The 16,412-nt window shown below is 36.1% G+C and overlaps 1 protein-coding gene across 3 annotated transcripts in view; it reads right to left on the bottom strand.

Moving 5' to 3' along the window:
• The window catches only part of TDRD3 (tudor domain containing 3), a 93,397-nt gene that overhangs the window by 42,568 nt on the left and 34,417 nt on the right, over positions 1-16,412 (bottom strand). For 2 of the 3 annotated variants that reach the window (XM_063392195.1, XM_063392196.1), the window contains 3 exons: positions 7,739-7,823; positions 3,995-4,060; positions 395-555 (listed from right to left, as the gene is read on the bottom strand). In XM_063392195.1, coding sequence (XP_063248265.1) covers positions 395-555; positions 3,995-4,060; positions 7,739-7,823 — 312 coding nt within the window. Of the gene's footprint in view, positions 1-394; positions 556-3,994; positions 4,061-7,738; positions 7,824-12,295; positions 12,409-16,412 lie in introns of those variants that run through there. The other variant, XM_063392197.1, reaches the window with a different exon arrangement.

Genomic DNA, 16,412 nt, shown 5'->3' with positions numbered 1-16,412 from the left:
GCCCATAGTTAAGCAGCATTAGTTGCACTGGCTTAGGAGTGTCAAGCCTGTGGCATTCCTGCTACAGAGGCAAGGCAAAAGATCTGCTACTACTAAGAATTGGGAATTTGGCCCAAGTTTATACACCGCTCCAAAATGTTGTGTGTTGTGAAACTACAACTCAGTAGACGGCTGCAAAAATCCACTTTCTTCCACTATGCAGTTCATCATAAACAGAACTGTAAATTACATTCATATATACCTTTGCATGCTGAATTTAAATTTATCATTTATGTACAAATCCAAGAAGGAAGACTCTTTTGTCAAGCATCTTTTTTTCATAAATTACTAAGGACACTTCTGTTATTTCAAGGACATTTAAGTATCAAAGGAAAACATGAAGAAAGTTGTTCACCTTATTTTGGACATGCTACTGTATTCTATAGCTGTACAGCTTGTGTGTCCATCAGTCATCTGTAAACGTAACATTCTGGGAGCAGCCTGAGATTCTTCATTATCCTTTGGTGCAGCAACATTGCGAATTTTCTGTATTTGCAGGACACATGGCCCTTCCAGCTACATAAGTCAAACAGAAAAGACAAAATTGTTAGCACTGTTAAACAAACACTGCAATATCTAGACACACCAACAGACGCCCCCAGGCAAAGAAAAATGTAATTTGATCAGGCAGTCATGTTGAATTTCTATCAGTCATGTAGTCTGTGTTCTAAAGCATGATAAAAATGGCTTTTTCAGAGAAACAGTTGTGATGCTTCACACATCTCTGAGATACCAATTATAAAATAAGTGAATGAAAACAGTTGAGGAGGCAAACAAACAAAAACACAGATACTGTCACTTTGAACATAGTATGGAGTCCAGATAAGATTTCACTGCAGGGTGTCACTGACAGAGTCTTCGAAAGAACAAAAAAAAACCAAAAAACCAAAAACCAAAAAAAAAAAAAAAAAAAACAAAAACAAAAACAAAACAAAAAAAAAAAACAAACAGCTTAGAAGACAATCTGCTTGGATCAAGAGGAAATTTCAAGTACAACTGCTTTGTAAACACCAACTAGAAACATAGCTTCTTTGAACAATGGTCCAATCAAAATAGAATTGAACAAACTGAAGGGACATCACTTGTCTACTGATTACATAAAAATGGATACCCTATTACACACATCACAGTCTATGTTACAAAAAATAAAGATAGCTTAAAAAACCCAAACAAACAAAAACAATCAAACAAAAACCAAAAAACCCACCACAAACAAAAAAACCAAAATAAAGCAAAATAAACCCACCTGAAAAACCCAAGCCCAAACCAATCACCTAAAACATTTATTACTTTTACAGCTATAGCTATGTCATTTTAATTTCTCTGGAAAAAAAAATTGTCTGTGGCTGCTCAACTGATCTCTAGCTCCCAAATGACAGTGAAAAGATGAAAAAGTGCGTAGTTCACCAGCTTCTAACCTTGAAGAAACAGAATAGGCAGCCAGAAGAACACAAACTGAGAGCAGATAACCAGTAGGTAAGCATATATAAAAAGAAGAGAAATTAATAAATAAGAGAGCACAGTAGTTTTTTACTATGATGGCAGAAGAAGATCTGATGTAGCAATCACTCTCACTGAAAGAGGCTTTTTTAAATGCAGATCAGTTTTAACTCGAACAACAAATCTGATCATTTTGAAAAAAGAAAAAAAACCCCAACAATTAAAAAGGCAGTAGGAAACAAAAATCTACAATCAAAAAAAACCCCAATGAAACAGAAATTGGGAAGCACAGCAGTAACCTTTGCCAGGAACTAAATTGCTGGCACCTTATGTTTTCAACTGCTTAACATCAATTTGCCAGTACTGAGAAAAGGAACTCTGAGACCACAACTTAAATCCTTTCTGAATGCTTCTCCTGCAGGCAATGTTTCCATTATAATGATGCAAGTTCTCAAAAAAAACCCCCAAAACCAAACTAAACCAAAACAAAACAAAAAAACCAACCAACCAACCAAACAAAAAAAACCACCAAAAAAACCAACCAAGCAAAAAAAAAAAAAACAACCAAACAAAACCCCACCAGTAACACCTTAAATGTAACAGCTACTAAATTATACATTGTATCTTTTCCTTCAAAAATAGTTAAGGTATCTTTATGTTATACAGTCATCTAGATAGAAGTGGGAAGATTCAGTTTTCCCACATCCTATGCAAATGTGGCCATCTTGTGGTTAATGCTGGTAATATTGATTTTATTTTAAACCCATACAAAACACAGATATTAAATGAGTGACTGAGACAGCTCTGTGTATTAATGACTGAAGTTGATAACCACATATAATGGTCAAATACCCATGTTTCATACTAAGATTCTCCCAGCTTTGGGGGGTTGTTTTGCCTATTGCAACCGGCAAATAGTTGCATAAAAACTTATTTTTAAATAAATAAAGTTATTTTCTATGCAAGATAGAAATACATCATAGCTTCTCAAGATATAGATAAATAATATTGATGTTAGTCTTGGCTGAGAGGAACAATCATAGCACATAATTTCTATTTGTGACTGAAACATTTCTGAACAACAAATTACTACTTTCTACAGAGAAATTATACTAAGAAGTTGTTACTCTCCCATAAAGCAAATATTCATTTTTTGTATACACATAGGTGTATAACATAATGTATTTGCAGACATTGAAAGCTAAACAGCAGCACTGATTAAGTAGTCAGATTTGCTTTATGTTACTCAAAAAAAAGGAAATTACAGTTAAGAAAACAAGGATTCAGCATACTATCTAATAGCTTGAGCTAAACTTATAAATAGAAGTCCTTCTCAAGCAGGTTTTTCTCTGCATAATTCTTTCCAAAACCTGAATGATTATCAGCCTCCAGGAAATGGTTTGTAAGTGTTTGGTTTGGGGTTTTTTAGAATAATTTTCTTAAGATCTGTGAATATAGATAAAGTTAATAAAACTCCTCCCACAAAGTTTACTAAGTAATATGCTGCCTAGCTAAAATATATGATCCTGCAATGGACTCTCTCTCAAGTGTGCTTTGCATAAAAGGCAATAATGTTTGTGCTTTTTTTGTTGTAGAAGCCTGAGCTTGCAGCAGTGACCACTCCATTCAGACAGCAGAATAAGCAAATCCAAACATCTCTTAACAGCCTCCCTCATCAGTCAATATTTCAATACATCATTCAATATTTTTCTTAAAACAAACCCACCTTAACCTATCACTATTTGAATTTCAACAGTAAAGAAATATATTTCCCCAGAACTTTCACATCAGTGAGAGACTGACAATATTTGAAGTAAGTGATAAAGAATTGAAGTGAGAATCGCTGCTAGGTTTAAAATAAAATTCCTTCATTTATCCAAATCTCCAAATTGCATGTAAAGAATAAAACAGGCAGGGTATACAGAAGGGGACGAACTTCATTTTTATCTAAACACTCAACATGCATTAAAATCTAGCACCCCCAAGTTTCAAGTATAATACTCTTCTCTAGCACATAAAGTGTTCCAACATCTTACGTGTTTTATTCACATAACCTCTAGGATATATAGCCACAGGAAAATTACATAAAGTGCATAGCTATAGCCACGGATGTCAATAGGCAAATAACACAGCACTAACTTGTATCACTGTGTATATCAGAATCAAACAGCTACGTTGATTTATTCCTGACCTGCTTTGTTGCCCGCTCAGGATAACAAGGGGAAAAAATTAAATTCTGATACAATGTCAAGATCAAACAAGTTAATGACTTTTCAGCAACAAATGAAGTTGCCAGGATTGTTCAGATTTTTATTTAAGCATTTCAAAGTCGTGAAATAAAAACCAAAAAGTCCTCTTTTATGGAGCTTATGTTCATATACTTACACTATAATATATTCAAACTTTGGGGTTTTTGTATGTGAAGCAATGACAAAACCAGACTAATGTGCCATAGAAGGCTATGATCACACAGAAATCACAGAATACAGAAAAGTGAAATAAAAATATTATCTACCTTTTCCACCTTTCCACCATTGATGTCACTGGGGAGGAATTTTTTGCCAATCGTTCTTAAATCTGTCTGAAATTATTGCAGAAGAAAAGAAAACATTAACTTAAAATATGCACTTTAAAAGGAAAAAAACCCATAAAATAGGAAAAAGAATAGCATTTTTCCATAATGACAACTATTTACTACAGTAATCCATTCCTATGTGTGATAAAAAATTCAACAACTCAAGAGTTTACAAAATAAATCCTTTTGGCACATTTTCATTGTTGATTAAAATGCTCTTAAAATAGACAAAACCAAATGACTATGCAATGCTTAATGGTTAAACATAACTGTGAGGTTTAATAGAGGTGAAACATCTTTCTTTGCTCTCCATCTGGCACTTAGAGAAAAGTATTTTTAGTTTGTGTCTTTTTACATGCACAAATCCTTACTTATTATGATCATAAACAACACTTTCAAAAGAAAATGTGCTAAATGTAATTACTACAGGAACCTGAACAGTATTTTGCCATTAATATAAGTCAATGGCCTAGTGTTCTGGCATCTTGATCTAGAATTGAGCAGGATTGTATTTTAGTATCTGAAATATTGTAAATAATTTATTCTGGTTTTCAGTGAGAAACACTGGTACGTTACAAATAAAAAAACATCATAAGAATGCACATTTAGTATATTTGCTGAGTATCTATAGAGGGAATAAATGCCCAATCCTCTCTCTGTTGCACAAGATAGCCAGGTAATGATAAGGAAGTACATTCAGTTTTTCAATCTGAGCACATCTGAGGAAACTCATCTGTCAGTTGTGTGTCTCTGAACAGCACACAGGCTCCTATAAACTGTTCCTGTTATGCTATCCTTACCATAGAATCATGATAGAATGGTTTGGGTTGAAAGGGATCTTAAAGAACCTCTAGTTCCAACACGCCTCCTATGGGCAGGGTATACTTTCCACAGACGATATCGTCAGAGACCATCCAACCCACCAGACCATCCAACCCACCATCCAACACTCCCAGGGATGGGGCATCCATGACTTCTCTGAGCTATCTGTTCCAGTGCCTCACCACTCACACAGTAAAGAATTTCCTCCTAATATCTAGCCTAAACCTACTCTCAGACTGAAGCCATTCTCCCTTGTTTTTTCACTACATGTCCTTGTAAAGTCTCTCTCTCCATCTTTCTCATAAGCTTCCTTCAGGCACTGGAAGCCCACAATCAGGTCACCCCTAAACCTCCTCTTTTCCAGGCTCAACCATGCCAATTCTCCCAGCTTTTCCTCACAGGAGAGCTGCTCCATCCCTCTTATCACATTGGTGTCCCTCCTCTGGACTCACTCCCACAGGTCCCTGTCCTTCCTGCACTGGGGCCCCCAGAGCTGGAGGCAGCCCTGCAGGTGGGGTCTCAGCAGGGCAGAGCAGAGGGGCAGAATCCCCTCCCTGGCCCTGCTGCCCACGGGGCTCTGGATGCAGCCCAGGACACGTTTGGCTCTCTGGGCTGAGTGCCCATGGCTGGGTCATGTCCAGCCCCTCATCCAGCAGCACCCCCAAGCCCTCAGCAGGGCTGCTCTCCATCTGTTCATCCCCAGCCTGTGTTGATACTGAAGGTTAAACCTCACGAGATTCCCATGGGCCCACTTCTTGAGCTTGTCCAGGTCCCTCTGGATGGCATCCTGTCCTTCAGGTGTGTCAACTTCACTGCTCAACTTGATGTCATCTGCAGATTTGCTGAGGGTGTACTTGGTCCCTCCACCCGTGTCGCTAATGAAAATATTTAGTGATACTGGTCCTAATACAGATCTGTGAGGGATACCACTCATCACTGATGTCCACTGGGACTCTGAGCCATTAACGACTACCCTCTGGATGGGACTGTCCAAATACTCTCTTATGCCTCTAACAATCCATTCATTAAATCCATCTCTCTCCAATTTAGAGAGAAGGATATTCTCAGGGACTGTGTCAGAGGCTTTACAGAAGACCAGATAAATGACATCTGAAGCCCTTCCCTTGTCCACTGATGCAGTCACGCAATCAGAGAAAGTCAATGGGCTGCTCAGGCAGGACTTGCCCTTGCATAAAGCTTTGCAATCAGAGCAGTGGGAAGGGGACACAACTTTTACAAATTCTTTTCAAGTACTCAGACAAAATAAAAACATTTATTTTTTTATGAAGGACTGAAGATACATTTATGTCTACTTCATTCTTATTTAAGCAGTTCACACACATACACTCAAAAAAGGTAAAAAAGTTCAGCTGACTTCTTGATTTCTTCTGCTTGAAACGTGCCTCTAGCAGTCAAGGAAGAATTTGAAAGAAGTGAAATATAAATTCACTGTTATCCTGCCATTAAAGATACACTGCTTACTCTCTACTTACTCAACAGACAAGTTAATCTTCTGGGCACACAAACAACTGACTTAATGATAAAAAGTGATAAGCCATTAATTCTGAATTCAGAATACTTGTGTAATATTTCTGGCTTATTTTTATTATCTATCAAACAAACCTGAAATTACAACACAGGCACAAATGATCATAACAGTACTTGTTCTAGTACATGATTACATGCAGGGTAAAACCCAGCAACTCACAAGTATTTTATCCGGGTTTTATATTAAACAGCAATGCATTCTCAAACATGTGGGCACAATGCTCTGGTCCAGAAATCAAATGCTTGCCTTCTGCATGCTTTGTACTACATTGTCTGCATCTTTGCATTATAATTTTACTTTAATTCTTTTCATATTCCTTACATGAACTGGTACCTGCATACATGAGTGACTGAACACATGTTTCAAAGAGTAAGTGAAAGGAGCAGAGGGGACACTTTCAGAGTATCATCTAAAAACACCTAGTGGTTGAATCTTGAGGGTGGATAAGATAATCTCCAACAACTCTCACATAATTTCATTCTTTTATTATTTCTAATACAGTCAAGGAAGATACTTTTCTCTTAAGCACTCAACTACATTGTTTTCCCCCTTGAAACTACATATAGTTATTACAAAGTTTATATTAAACCATATAAAACATCTGTGTATGGATTTGATAATATGTTAAAATAAAATAAATACATGAGTTAAGAAAGGTAGCAGACTTATTAATGTTTACTAATAATGTATATATTAGAATTCTAAAAAACAGGGATTCACATGCACATTTTTGCCATATCCTTAAAAATATTATGGTTTATTGCTTCAAAGATGTTGCTCAATTTTGTATATTCCTTGTTAATTTTTTGCCAAAATTATGACTACTAATCCAGATTTCTACAGTAAGGAAAAAAACCAGGTTTTAGTTACATAAATATGTAAACAACACTGGATATGTAGTCTCAATGTGCTTTAAGGAGTATCATGTCCAGAAGCCAATGTATGGGTGTTTTATTCATCGCAACAAACTTGTACTAAAATTTCACACTCATGTCATTAGATAGCACTTCTGGTTGTATTACTGCTTGTACTTTGACTTTAGTTTTACATTTCATAAACAAAAAAAATATTTTCCTACTGCTAAATCTGTTCATTTTTTCTCCAACAGGTTTTGCAGTTTGGAATAGATGTTCTTTCCAAATAAAATTCACAATTCATACAGGCAAGGAGAAAAGTAAGTACCCTGTCCTTTACATAAATCACACAGACAATAGTACACTTAAATAGACACACAAACCTATACTTGAGCCATTAGATCTATCATTTTTAGCAAGATTTCTCAGAAAAAAAACATTTTCACTACCATAACTTACATTAAGGGCAACTAGGATAATATCGTTTGTATTAACTTTTTCAGATGAACTTAAGCAAGCTTCAATTCCTTCGTCTGAAAGATACCTGTTAAAAGAAAAAAAAAATAGAATATCACATGATGTATCAATGAGACAAACATTTCTTCTGTCTATGAAATTGTCTTTAGTTCCTATCCTTTGTACTGGTGAAGCACAGATGCAAATATACTTGAAAGATTACTTCATGTATCAGTTTCCTTACTGAGATGAGGTTAAGAAAAGTATTTCTTTCATAATTTATAAACAGAAGAAAATTTTTAAAAATGCAAATAAGAAAAAAAGTTGCACTTAAAAATAATCAGAGCCATCACAAACAGGGCAAGCACTGTGCTCCTCATGCCCAGCCCCAAATTACAGGAACCTAGTTTCAAAATCAACCCTTTGACCTTTACTTGATGGAAGAAGCATATTTTCACTAGGGCATTTGCAAGAAAAAAAACAAATCAAACCAAAACAACCAACTCCCATCCTGCTCAAAGCACAACCACATCAATTTGTAAAGAGCAAGGCTGTACAGTTACTCCCTCAAGGGCTGGAACACACAAAACTTCCATCTTCTAAAATGTGTTTTGGTTGCCTGTGCTACAAAGAAACTGGTAAAAATGAAAGTGTATTACAGTGTAGGAATAGTCATTTATGATGAAAAGTGTTAAATAAGAATAAAACTCCTCCTCCACAACCACATTTGGAAAAAGTATTTGTGACACTGCTGGTGGTAGTGCAGGATCAGTATCTTTCTGCAAAAACTCTGTAAGTACACACTAAATTTGTTCATCTGAACACTAAGTTTTGAATTGATTATCTGAATCCATTTTAAAGGGCTGACCTATTCTAACCTTCAAAAAATACCTTTAAAACGATAGTTTTAACTTGAGTGATCACAAATTGTGACATTTGTTGTTCATTTTGCCTACTCTAACCCATTTGCAGTTCCAGTTTTCAATTTTGTGTAGCTGGCAACCTGCCTTCTTCTGCACAGCTCTTCATTTTATTGAAATACATCACAGCAACCATTAAATAATTGATAGACACCCAGTCTGAAACACATTCTTCCTCAACATTTAAATAACTACTCACCAAGCAATCACCATTTCCCAAATAATAAAAGAATGATTTAAGAAACAAAGAGTAATATACACTAAAAAATACTAAAAATGGATAGTCGTGACTGGTTCAAGAAATCCTTCTTTTTGAAGGAAATAACATGCACACTGTAACATACAAACTAGGCAAAATATTTGAAGGGAAGTAGACTTGACAGACCTTTTTGATTCCAGTCCTGGTAACTTTAACATTGCCCTTTCCAGTCCTGCCAGTGCTCCCAGACTAATAAGTGGTCCCAGCTGTGCTCTAACCCAGACACTTGATTGGTTTTATTTGTTCATGTCTAGCAAATCCAGAGTCTCTAGCTCACCATCACCAAAAAGAAGAAAAGTGAATAATGAAACAATTCAGATGGCAAAAATGTATATATATATAGAATCATAAGAAGAAACAATCCTATTCTTTTATTAAAGACAGGTGCTTGAGAAGAATAAGGTAGCAAGATGTGTTGGCTTGCATGGGAATACAGGAATCCCCAGCTGAGTAAGCTTCAGTACTATGATATGGGAAGATTTATGCAACTCCTGTGCATTAGCAGATCTCATTAGCTGGAGTCAGAAGGTAAAGCAGAACAGCATTCCCACTCCATGTCAGGGGAAACAGATACATCCAAAAGACTATTCTGCTCTCGAGGCTTCAACTGTGGCTTAATTACAGCAACAGACTTCCTAGAAAGAGCAGAGTATCATAATCATTGTGGAGTATCATAAACTCCACAAGTTTACCTTCTGCTGTCTTCAGCATAAAACTGAACATAAGCTGAACAGCAGGGGCTGGGGGAGTACAAAATCCATAAGCTGAGTTTTAGACTGTTGGTTAAGTCATGGAAGAATTCTTCTTTTTCTGATCCAAATGCAAATGAAGTCATTCTTCATTCTACTAAAGCTCGAGGACTGCAGCTCCCTTGCAGAGTTATTTAAGCCGAGTACTTCAACATAAGTGCTACCATTTTCCAGCAAGAAAAAAAACATTTTTAAAGAATAAGTAAACAAGAATCTGACCTACAATGAAACTTTCTCTATATAGAACAAGATTAATTCTCCTATTACAAAATTCACTGCTGAGTCATGTTTTACTTTCACACCTCCAAGTGAAGACTGTATCATAGCTGTCAAAATAGCACTCTGGTTTAGTCAAAATTTTCAGTTTATAACTTTTTACATATAAATATATATGAATTTTCAGTTTAGTTTGTCTCATTATTTAGGAAAGCTTTTGAGACAGAAAGATAAACTCACTGGAGAAGACCACTAATTTTTGACTTGTGCTAATTTAAGCAACAGCAACTTAGCAAAAAAATGGCCTATCTGACCAAAATCTCTGTCAACTTCACAGATACACAAATCATGAAATATCACTGGGGACATCTGTTAGGTTGATTTAAGCAAACATCAAATCTTTTTAGCAAAAACCTGATTGATGTGGTTATTATAAGAGTTTTCAAAAAAGCCCAAAATCTGCAAATATCAATGTAGCAGGGATATTTTATAGTTTGGGGTTGGTTGGTTTTGTTTTTATAGATGTTATGACATGAAAGTATAAATTGGTAAATGCAAAAAGCATCAAAATCACTTTCAAGAAAAAAAGAGCAAATCAACAATTCTGTCAGCAGAATTTCGTTAAAGAACTTCAACAGAAAAAACAAAAAGAGGTTTCAGTAAAGTGTCAGGTGCTGCATCTGTGCAACAGGTTCCAAAACTACAGATTTAGTAAAAAATGCTCAGAAATTGGCCTGGAAGCAAATTGCAACCAGGAGACATTGTACACCAGACTTAGCCAATGCACAGATTTCTCCCACTTCAACAGAAGCTTGAAACTAGTATATATCGAGTCAGTCTCTTCCATTTTGCCATAATAACATCCTTAAACAGACTACTTCATATAGCAGTGAGTACTCCAAACATGTTTATATTTTCTTAACAAACTTACAGAAACTTATTAATTATTTTATTTTCTCCTGTTTGTACGGTCTCCTATAAGAACTATCTAAGTTTTAGCTTTGAGTATTTTCTGCTACATGCCCACAAATTATTTAAGAAAATAAAAATAAATATTTTTATTAAATTTATTTTGAAATATACGTATTTACACAGAAAAAGAATACATCTGCCTCGCTCAAGTGTGAAAAGGGAATTACAATAGACAAAGCTACCTCTTCAGATGGCATAATCCTTCCCCCCACAACATAAGGATTATTAAATCTGAGCTTCTTCCAGACTCTGAAGGAATCAGACTCTTTCCCCATCTGTTCTTAATGAGGGCATGCAATATGCTGAAGGTAGGACTTTACAGCTTAAGGCCACTCAGTTCTTTGTTCTCTGTATTAGATCAAGGAAGGAAAAAAACTTGACCCTGAACAAAACCAAAGACAGTAAAAACCTGCTCTGGAGTCAAAGAGAACAGCCCTGTAGCAGTGTGTCTCTTATATTCACTCAAGTGCCTCACATCATCTGCATTACCTGTTCTGCCCATTTTGCAAAATGCCATGACCTTAGATAACAAAAGGTGACCTACAGTGTGATCCTATTACGTTAATCTAACACATTTCCTATTGCCAAGTGGTAGGAAGCAATCCCAAACCACCCATGAACCAGATCACACTGCTGGAAGTGCACATAAATCCCCCAGTTCCCAAGATCTACCTGGCTGTGCTGTACAAGCAGTGTCTGTCAATTCTTGCTCTCCACACCTCCATTCCAAGCCATCTTCCCCAACTTTCCTTTATAAATCAAGGAGACACTGGGAATAACCTAGCATAGAAATGCTGCTGCCATAATCAACAAACTTGCCCTTTTTCCTTCTGTAAACAAAAATTTCAGAATTAAGCACGTTTGCTTAATGTGAAACAGCAAATAAATAAAAGGAAAAATAAACGAGTGAGAAGCATAGAGCGAGCAGCAGCCAAGCTCCACAAAACTCCTCAAGTCCAAAGCAAGCCAGTGGCTGCTCACTGACATCTTAGAATGACACCAAAAAAACCCCAACAAAACACACACCCCCACAGCATGACCTCCCACTATGAGGACTGGTAACCAGACTAAGAAACACTAAAAGTACCTTTAGTTTCCAAGAAATGAAGTACTCACTACACTTCTTTCTTACACATTTTAAAACAATCTTAAAAGTTACACGTTGAAGTTATGAAAACAACTACACTGATTTCAAGGGAATTTTAATAAGTAGTGCTGCAGGAGTCAAGCAGGGATTCTGTGGCCTTGGAACATTAATACAAATGAGAAGAGAAAAAAAAAAATCACAATTTACAACCAAATGGGCATAAAACTTCCACAAACGGTTGAGATGGTTAATTGTGAAGCATTCTAGAGAGAAAGGAGATCAGAAGAGAAAGGAGTACAAATGTTTCTACTGCCATTCTTTTGAATTATGCCTGCTGAAACCTAAGGGATATCTCACCTATTCCTCCCTCCACTCCAGCTCCATTCATCTGAGACATGAAGCAGTATAATCCTCTTAGCAACAGCTTTTGTCAGAAAAAAACACCTCCTAGAAAGTACCTGTATTCCCACCTTCAAAAGAGACATTAAAACAAAACCATTAGCAATGAATCAGCATTTTCTACATGAATCATTCACACATAAATTCAAATCTGCAATTTTTCTGTCAAAATGTTCTCAACAAGCTTCTATGAAAAACAGATTTCAGTAATTCTTTCTCTGTGATACACAAAAAAACATATTACATCAGTGACAGGCAGAGCTGTTTTCCCACTGCTCCTTCATATCAAGTATAACATCAATTTAATAACCCACTTTTGTACATTATAGGTGTGCATTCTCCTTCTCAGTATTTCCCACTGCTATGGGATATAACCATAGTACAGATCTTGCCTATGCCTTTACTTATCTCGCTTTATGTTCTGCTTTACTTCATAAAGAACAAATTACACCTGATGTGGCCTGAATACACAGATTTCTGTACTACTACTCTATTGCCTGTGTCTGAAACACTGAAGAAATAGGTGGTATCAAAGCAAGATGCATTTTTTATCTGCTCTATACTGCTGGATTAAATACTTCATCTGCAGACAAACACGCACATGTATACACATGCACATACAAAAAGGTTTTAAATGAGAGCTTTATTATATAATTAAATCCATCAGGTAAACAACTCTCCTAATAATATTTATTTTTCATGAGCAGCTTTCCTGAAAAGCATGCTTTCTCTCTTTGTAATTAACAGTTCATGCACAAACACAAATCTTTAATCTTCCATCCTTTTTCTGTCACATCATTTCTCTATAAATCCTCTGTAATTTTCTTTTACCATTGCCAGAATTAACATCTTATTAAGTAGAAGCTTTAAGGAAAGAAGTAAACATGGACAATTAATATTAATAAATATGTTCTATAAAATTTCAGATTCTCAACTCTTCCAGAATCACTGTGATATTAACATCAAACAAAAACTACACTACCCCTTTTAATTCAGTGCCAGCCACACAAATCAACATTGGAGTTTTATAGCAAATTTTATGTAGCTATTTTCACTGTTTATGCAAAAATCAGAATGTTCCTTACATATCTTTACTACAGAAGCATATTTATACAATTGTGCCATAAAACAGTAAGGTTTTCAAAGGAAATTTAAAAATCGCATAAAGCTTTCAAATTTTTCTTACTCGATAACACCTCAATAGAAGAGAGAACGCTTGAAGCAATTAAGCAAAGAGCATCTTAAAAGACCGCAGTAGTACAAGACCACCACTGGGTGTCAGTGTTGTTCCATAACAGAAAAACTCTACTAGCTATTTTAAAAACTTGGGAGTTCTCTTAATACGGCTTCAAAATGTTTTGCTGAATTTCTATTGTGTAAAGAAATTACATAAAATTTTAGAAATTTCACTGACGGGCTCTCCACAGCAGGTCTTTAAAAAAGAAAAACAAACCACATTTTAAGACATTCTCCAAATACGAAAATCAAGGAAGTTTTTCCATAGACTTTCACCTGCGTAACTATTGCTGGGAAGCAACTGACACTGTTCCTCCCTTCAGTTTCTAAGCTTTTATTTAGTTTAAAGAACTAAATGGGCAAAATTAGGGTCAATTGTTCCCTTATCCACAAGGCAAACGTCCTGCAAGGAATGAAAAACCTAGATTCAAGGTATTCTTGGCAATTTTACTATTAATATTATCACACCAAGAAATGTCTTTTTGTTTTGCAATTGCATTTGAAGATTTACTTCCTACATCTTGTTCTTGTCTTTTGGTACATTTGTACATTTGGTATATCTTCCTCTGTACTTTGCACAGACACCAATGATTATTGTTATAAACTCTATTTTTGTTTCCCTCTTTTTCAATTTGTTTACAACACTCTGAACTCTGACCTGAGCATTCACAGCTTTGCAGTTTTAAGGAGCTTTATCTCATGTTTGAGCTCAGTACTTCACCCAGGTTTTTAATTGTAGTATCAAATCAAAAGCATGACCTAGAAGATGTTTTCATGTAGCCTCAGGTTTTCAAAGTGAACCATCCGTAGCCATTCTTCCTAGAAGAGTCAAACTACTTTTAGAATTGCCTTACAGGAATTTAATCTAAACTGTTTCCCTATTTCACTCCTTAAGGATGCAAACCCAAAATGTTAAAATAACAGAATGGACTGTATTGTATCACTGCATAAAAATCAACTAAGTTTTAAGTGGACTTACACTAGCAAAAGCCAACTTGAGTAATCCAGAAAGCACACTGAGAAATACAGAATTTTGACTACAGCTCAGTAAGCATTTAGATGAAGAGACAGCAAGGTATTTAAGTCTATCTTTAAAATATTACTGACATTTCTAAAACTGGTGCAGAGTCACTACGTCATCTTGGTTCCCCAGGCAGTTAAACTTACATCTCAGCTACCTAATTTTTCACTCCTGGGAATATACCACTTCCTTAAGTGCAGTCTCCAACCCAAGCCAAGCTGAAACCCCAGAAAGGAACTCATAAAATATACATTCACAAGCTCATGTTCTCAGATGTTTAGCTGACAAAACTTAAGGCCTAAACCTCTCTCAGATGTCTATGACACTTGACTTTCAATAAAAACATGAACTAAAAACGTCAATTTATTTTTAGAACAAACAAAAAAGATTGGGTTTTTTAATGTTACATAATAAAAGCAGAATGACTGTCATTACTGCCCCACCTTCTTTTTTAATGTGAGAAAGCAAATCCAAGTTCATTAGCACTAAAATCTATTTTGATAGTAAAATCCTGACCTAGGGAAAGCACAGTAAATGCTCAGTGCCAAGGCAAAGGAGAAGAAAAACACAAAATGAAAACAAAAGCCAAAAGTGCACTACTTAAACAACACCAGTGCATTAGCTCCTTCCTGGCTTACTTCTACCTGAAACCATTCCGCAGGAATGGGATAAAGACCAATAATTTAGGAGTGCTACTATGTTCTAAATATATGCAATATCTAGCATTACAAATATTTCACTGCATGAACAACAGTAGTCCAGCAGCTGACAGTGAGAGCCTACACAAGCACCCACTGTCCTTCTCCTTCAGGAGCCTCCTGCTCCTCAGCCAGCCTACCCCATCTTGATGTGAAGCCACTTCCTTCCCTCCACCTACCAACACTAGAGAGGCAATGTGCCCAGATGGAATTGCTCTCCCTAACAAGGAGCTTTTTCCATCTCTCCTACAGTAACACTGGAGAGGAGAGCTGCCTTATCTCTGGGTCAGTAAGTCCTGAGACAGGATTTGGTGGTAAGGAGGTTTCTGCTTGGTGTCAGAGGCAGAGGCCACCCCAGGAATCCCTCAAGGGCTTCCAAGTCATATTTCTATTACGATTTTTTAGCCACCTTTATCAAACCAGCCTCTTATCCATTTCCAAATGAAGAGGACTATTGTCATACAAAAGCTGGAGTAAACAGTGACAGTTTTAGAATTAATATTTAATATGTTTGACATGCAAGGAGAACCGTAAGTCTATTATTGGGTTAGCCTGACAGTCAGTCATTCTCACAACTTTCTAGACCCACACACCACTCTTCTCTTTTTAATTACCAGAACTTGTGTTATTTTGGGGTTCCCCTCCAGCCTCTCTGAAATTACTCTGTTCCAAACATCAGTATTAGAAGCAAGTTTTCAGCATACTCTTAATCAAGTTCTTGCACACAAAACATGAATTTTAAGACATTTTAACAGCTGTGTTGGTGAAGTCTTTACAGTCGCACCTCCCATAGTGTGATACACAGTGTGATGTGTGCTCTTTTTAAGTCTATTTCTTCTATAAAATTCCTCCTGCTGGGAATACTTAGAGTATGGGACTAGCAGCACATCTTTAACAAGTATTTCACAATATAAAAAAGGAAAAGGCTTTGTTCTTGAACAAAACAGAAAGCTTGTTTACCTTTACAACCACATTACACATCTCTAATAACATCACCATCAAAAACCTCACACTCTCCAGTTGCTCTTTCCCAAATGCAATATACTTCATTCACCAAGAGCTTTACCTAAGCTATGTACACGAAACTAAAAACCAGAATCAACCTTCCTTTATAATTTCA

This window comes from Prinia subflava, chromosome 3, assembly GCF_021018805.1.
Source record: "Prinia subflava isolate CZ2003 ecotype Zambia chromosome 3, Cam_Psub_1.2, whole genome shotgun sequence".
Lineage (NCBI taxonomy): Eukaryota > Metazoa > Chordata > Aves > Passeriformes > Cisticolidae > Prinia > Prinia subflava.
The sequence above is the reverse complement of the archived record's forward strand: the minus strand, read 5'-3'. Positions and strand labels throughout refer to the sequence as shown.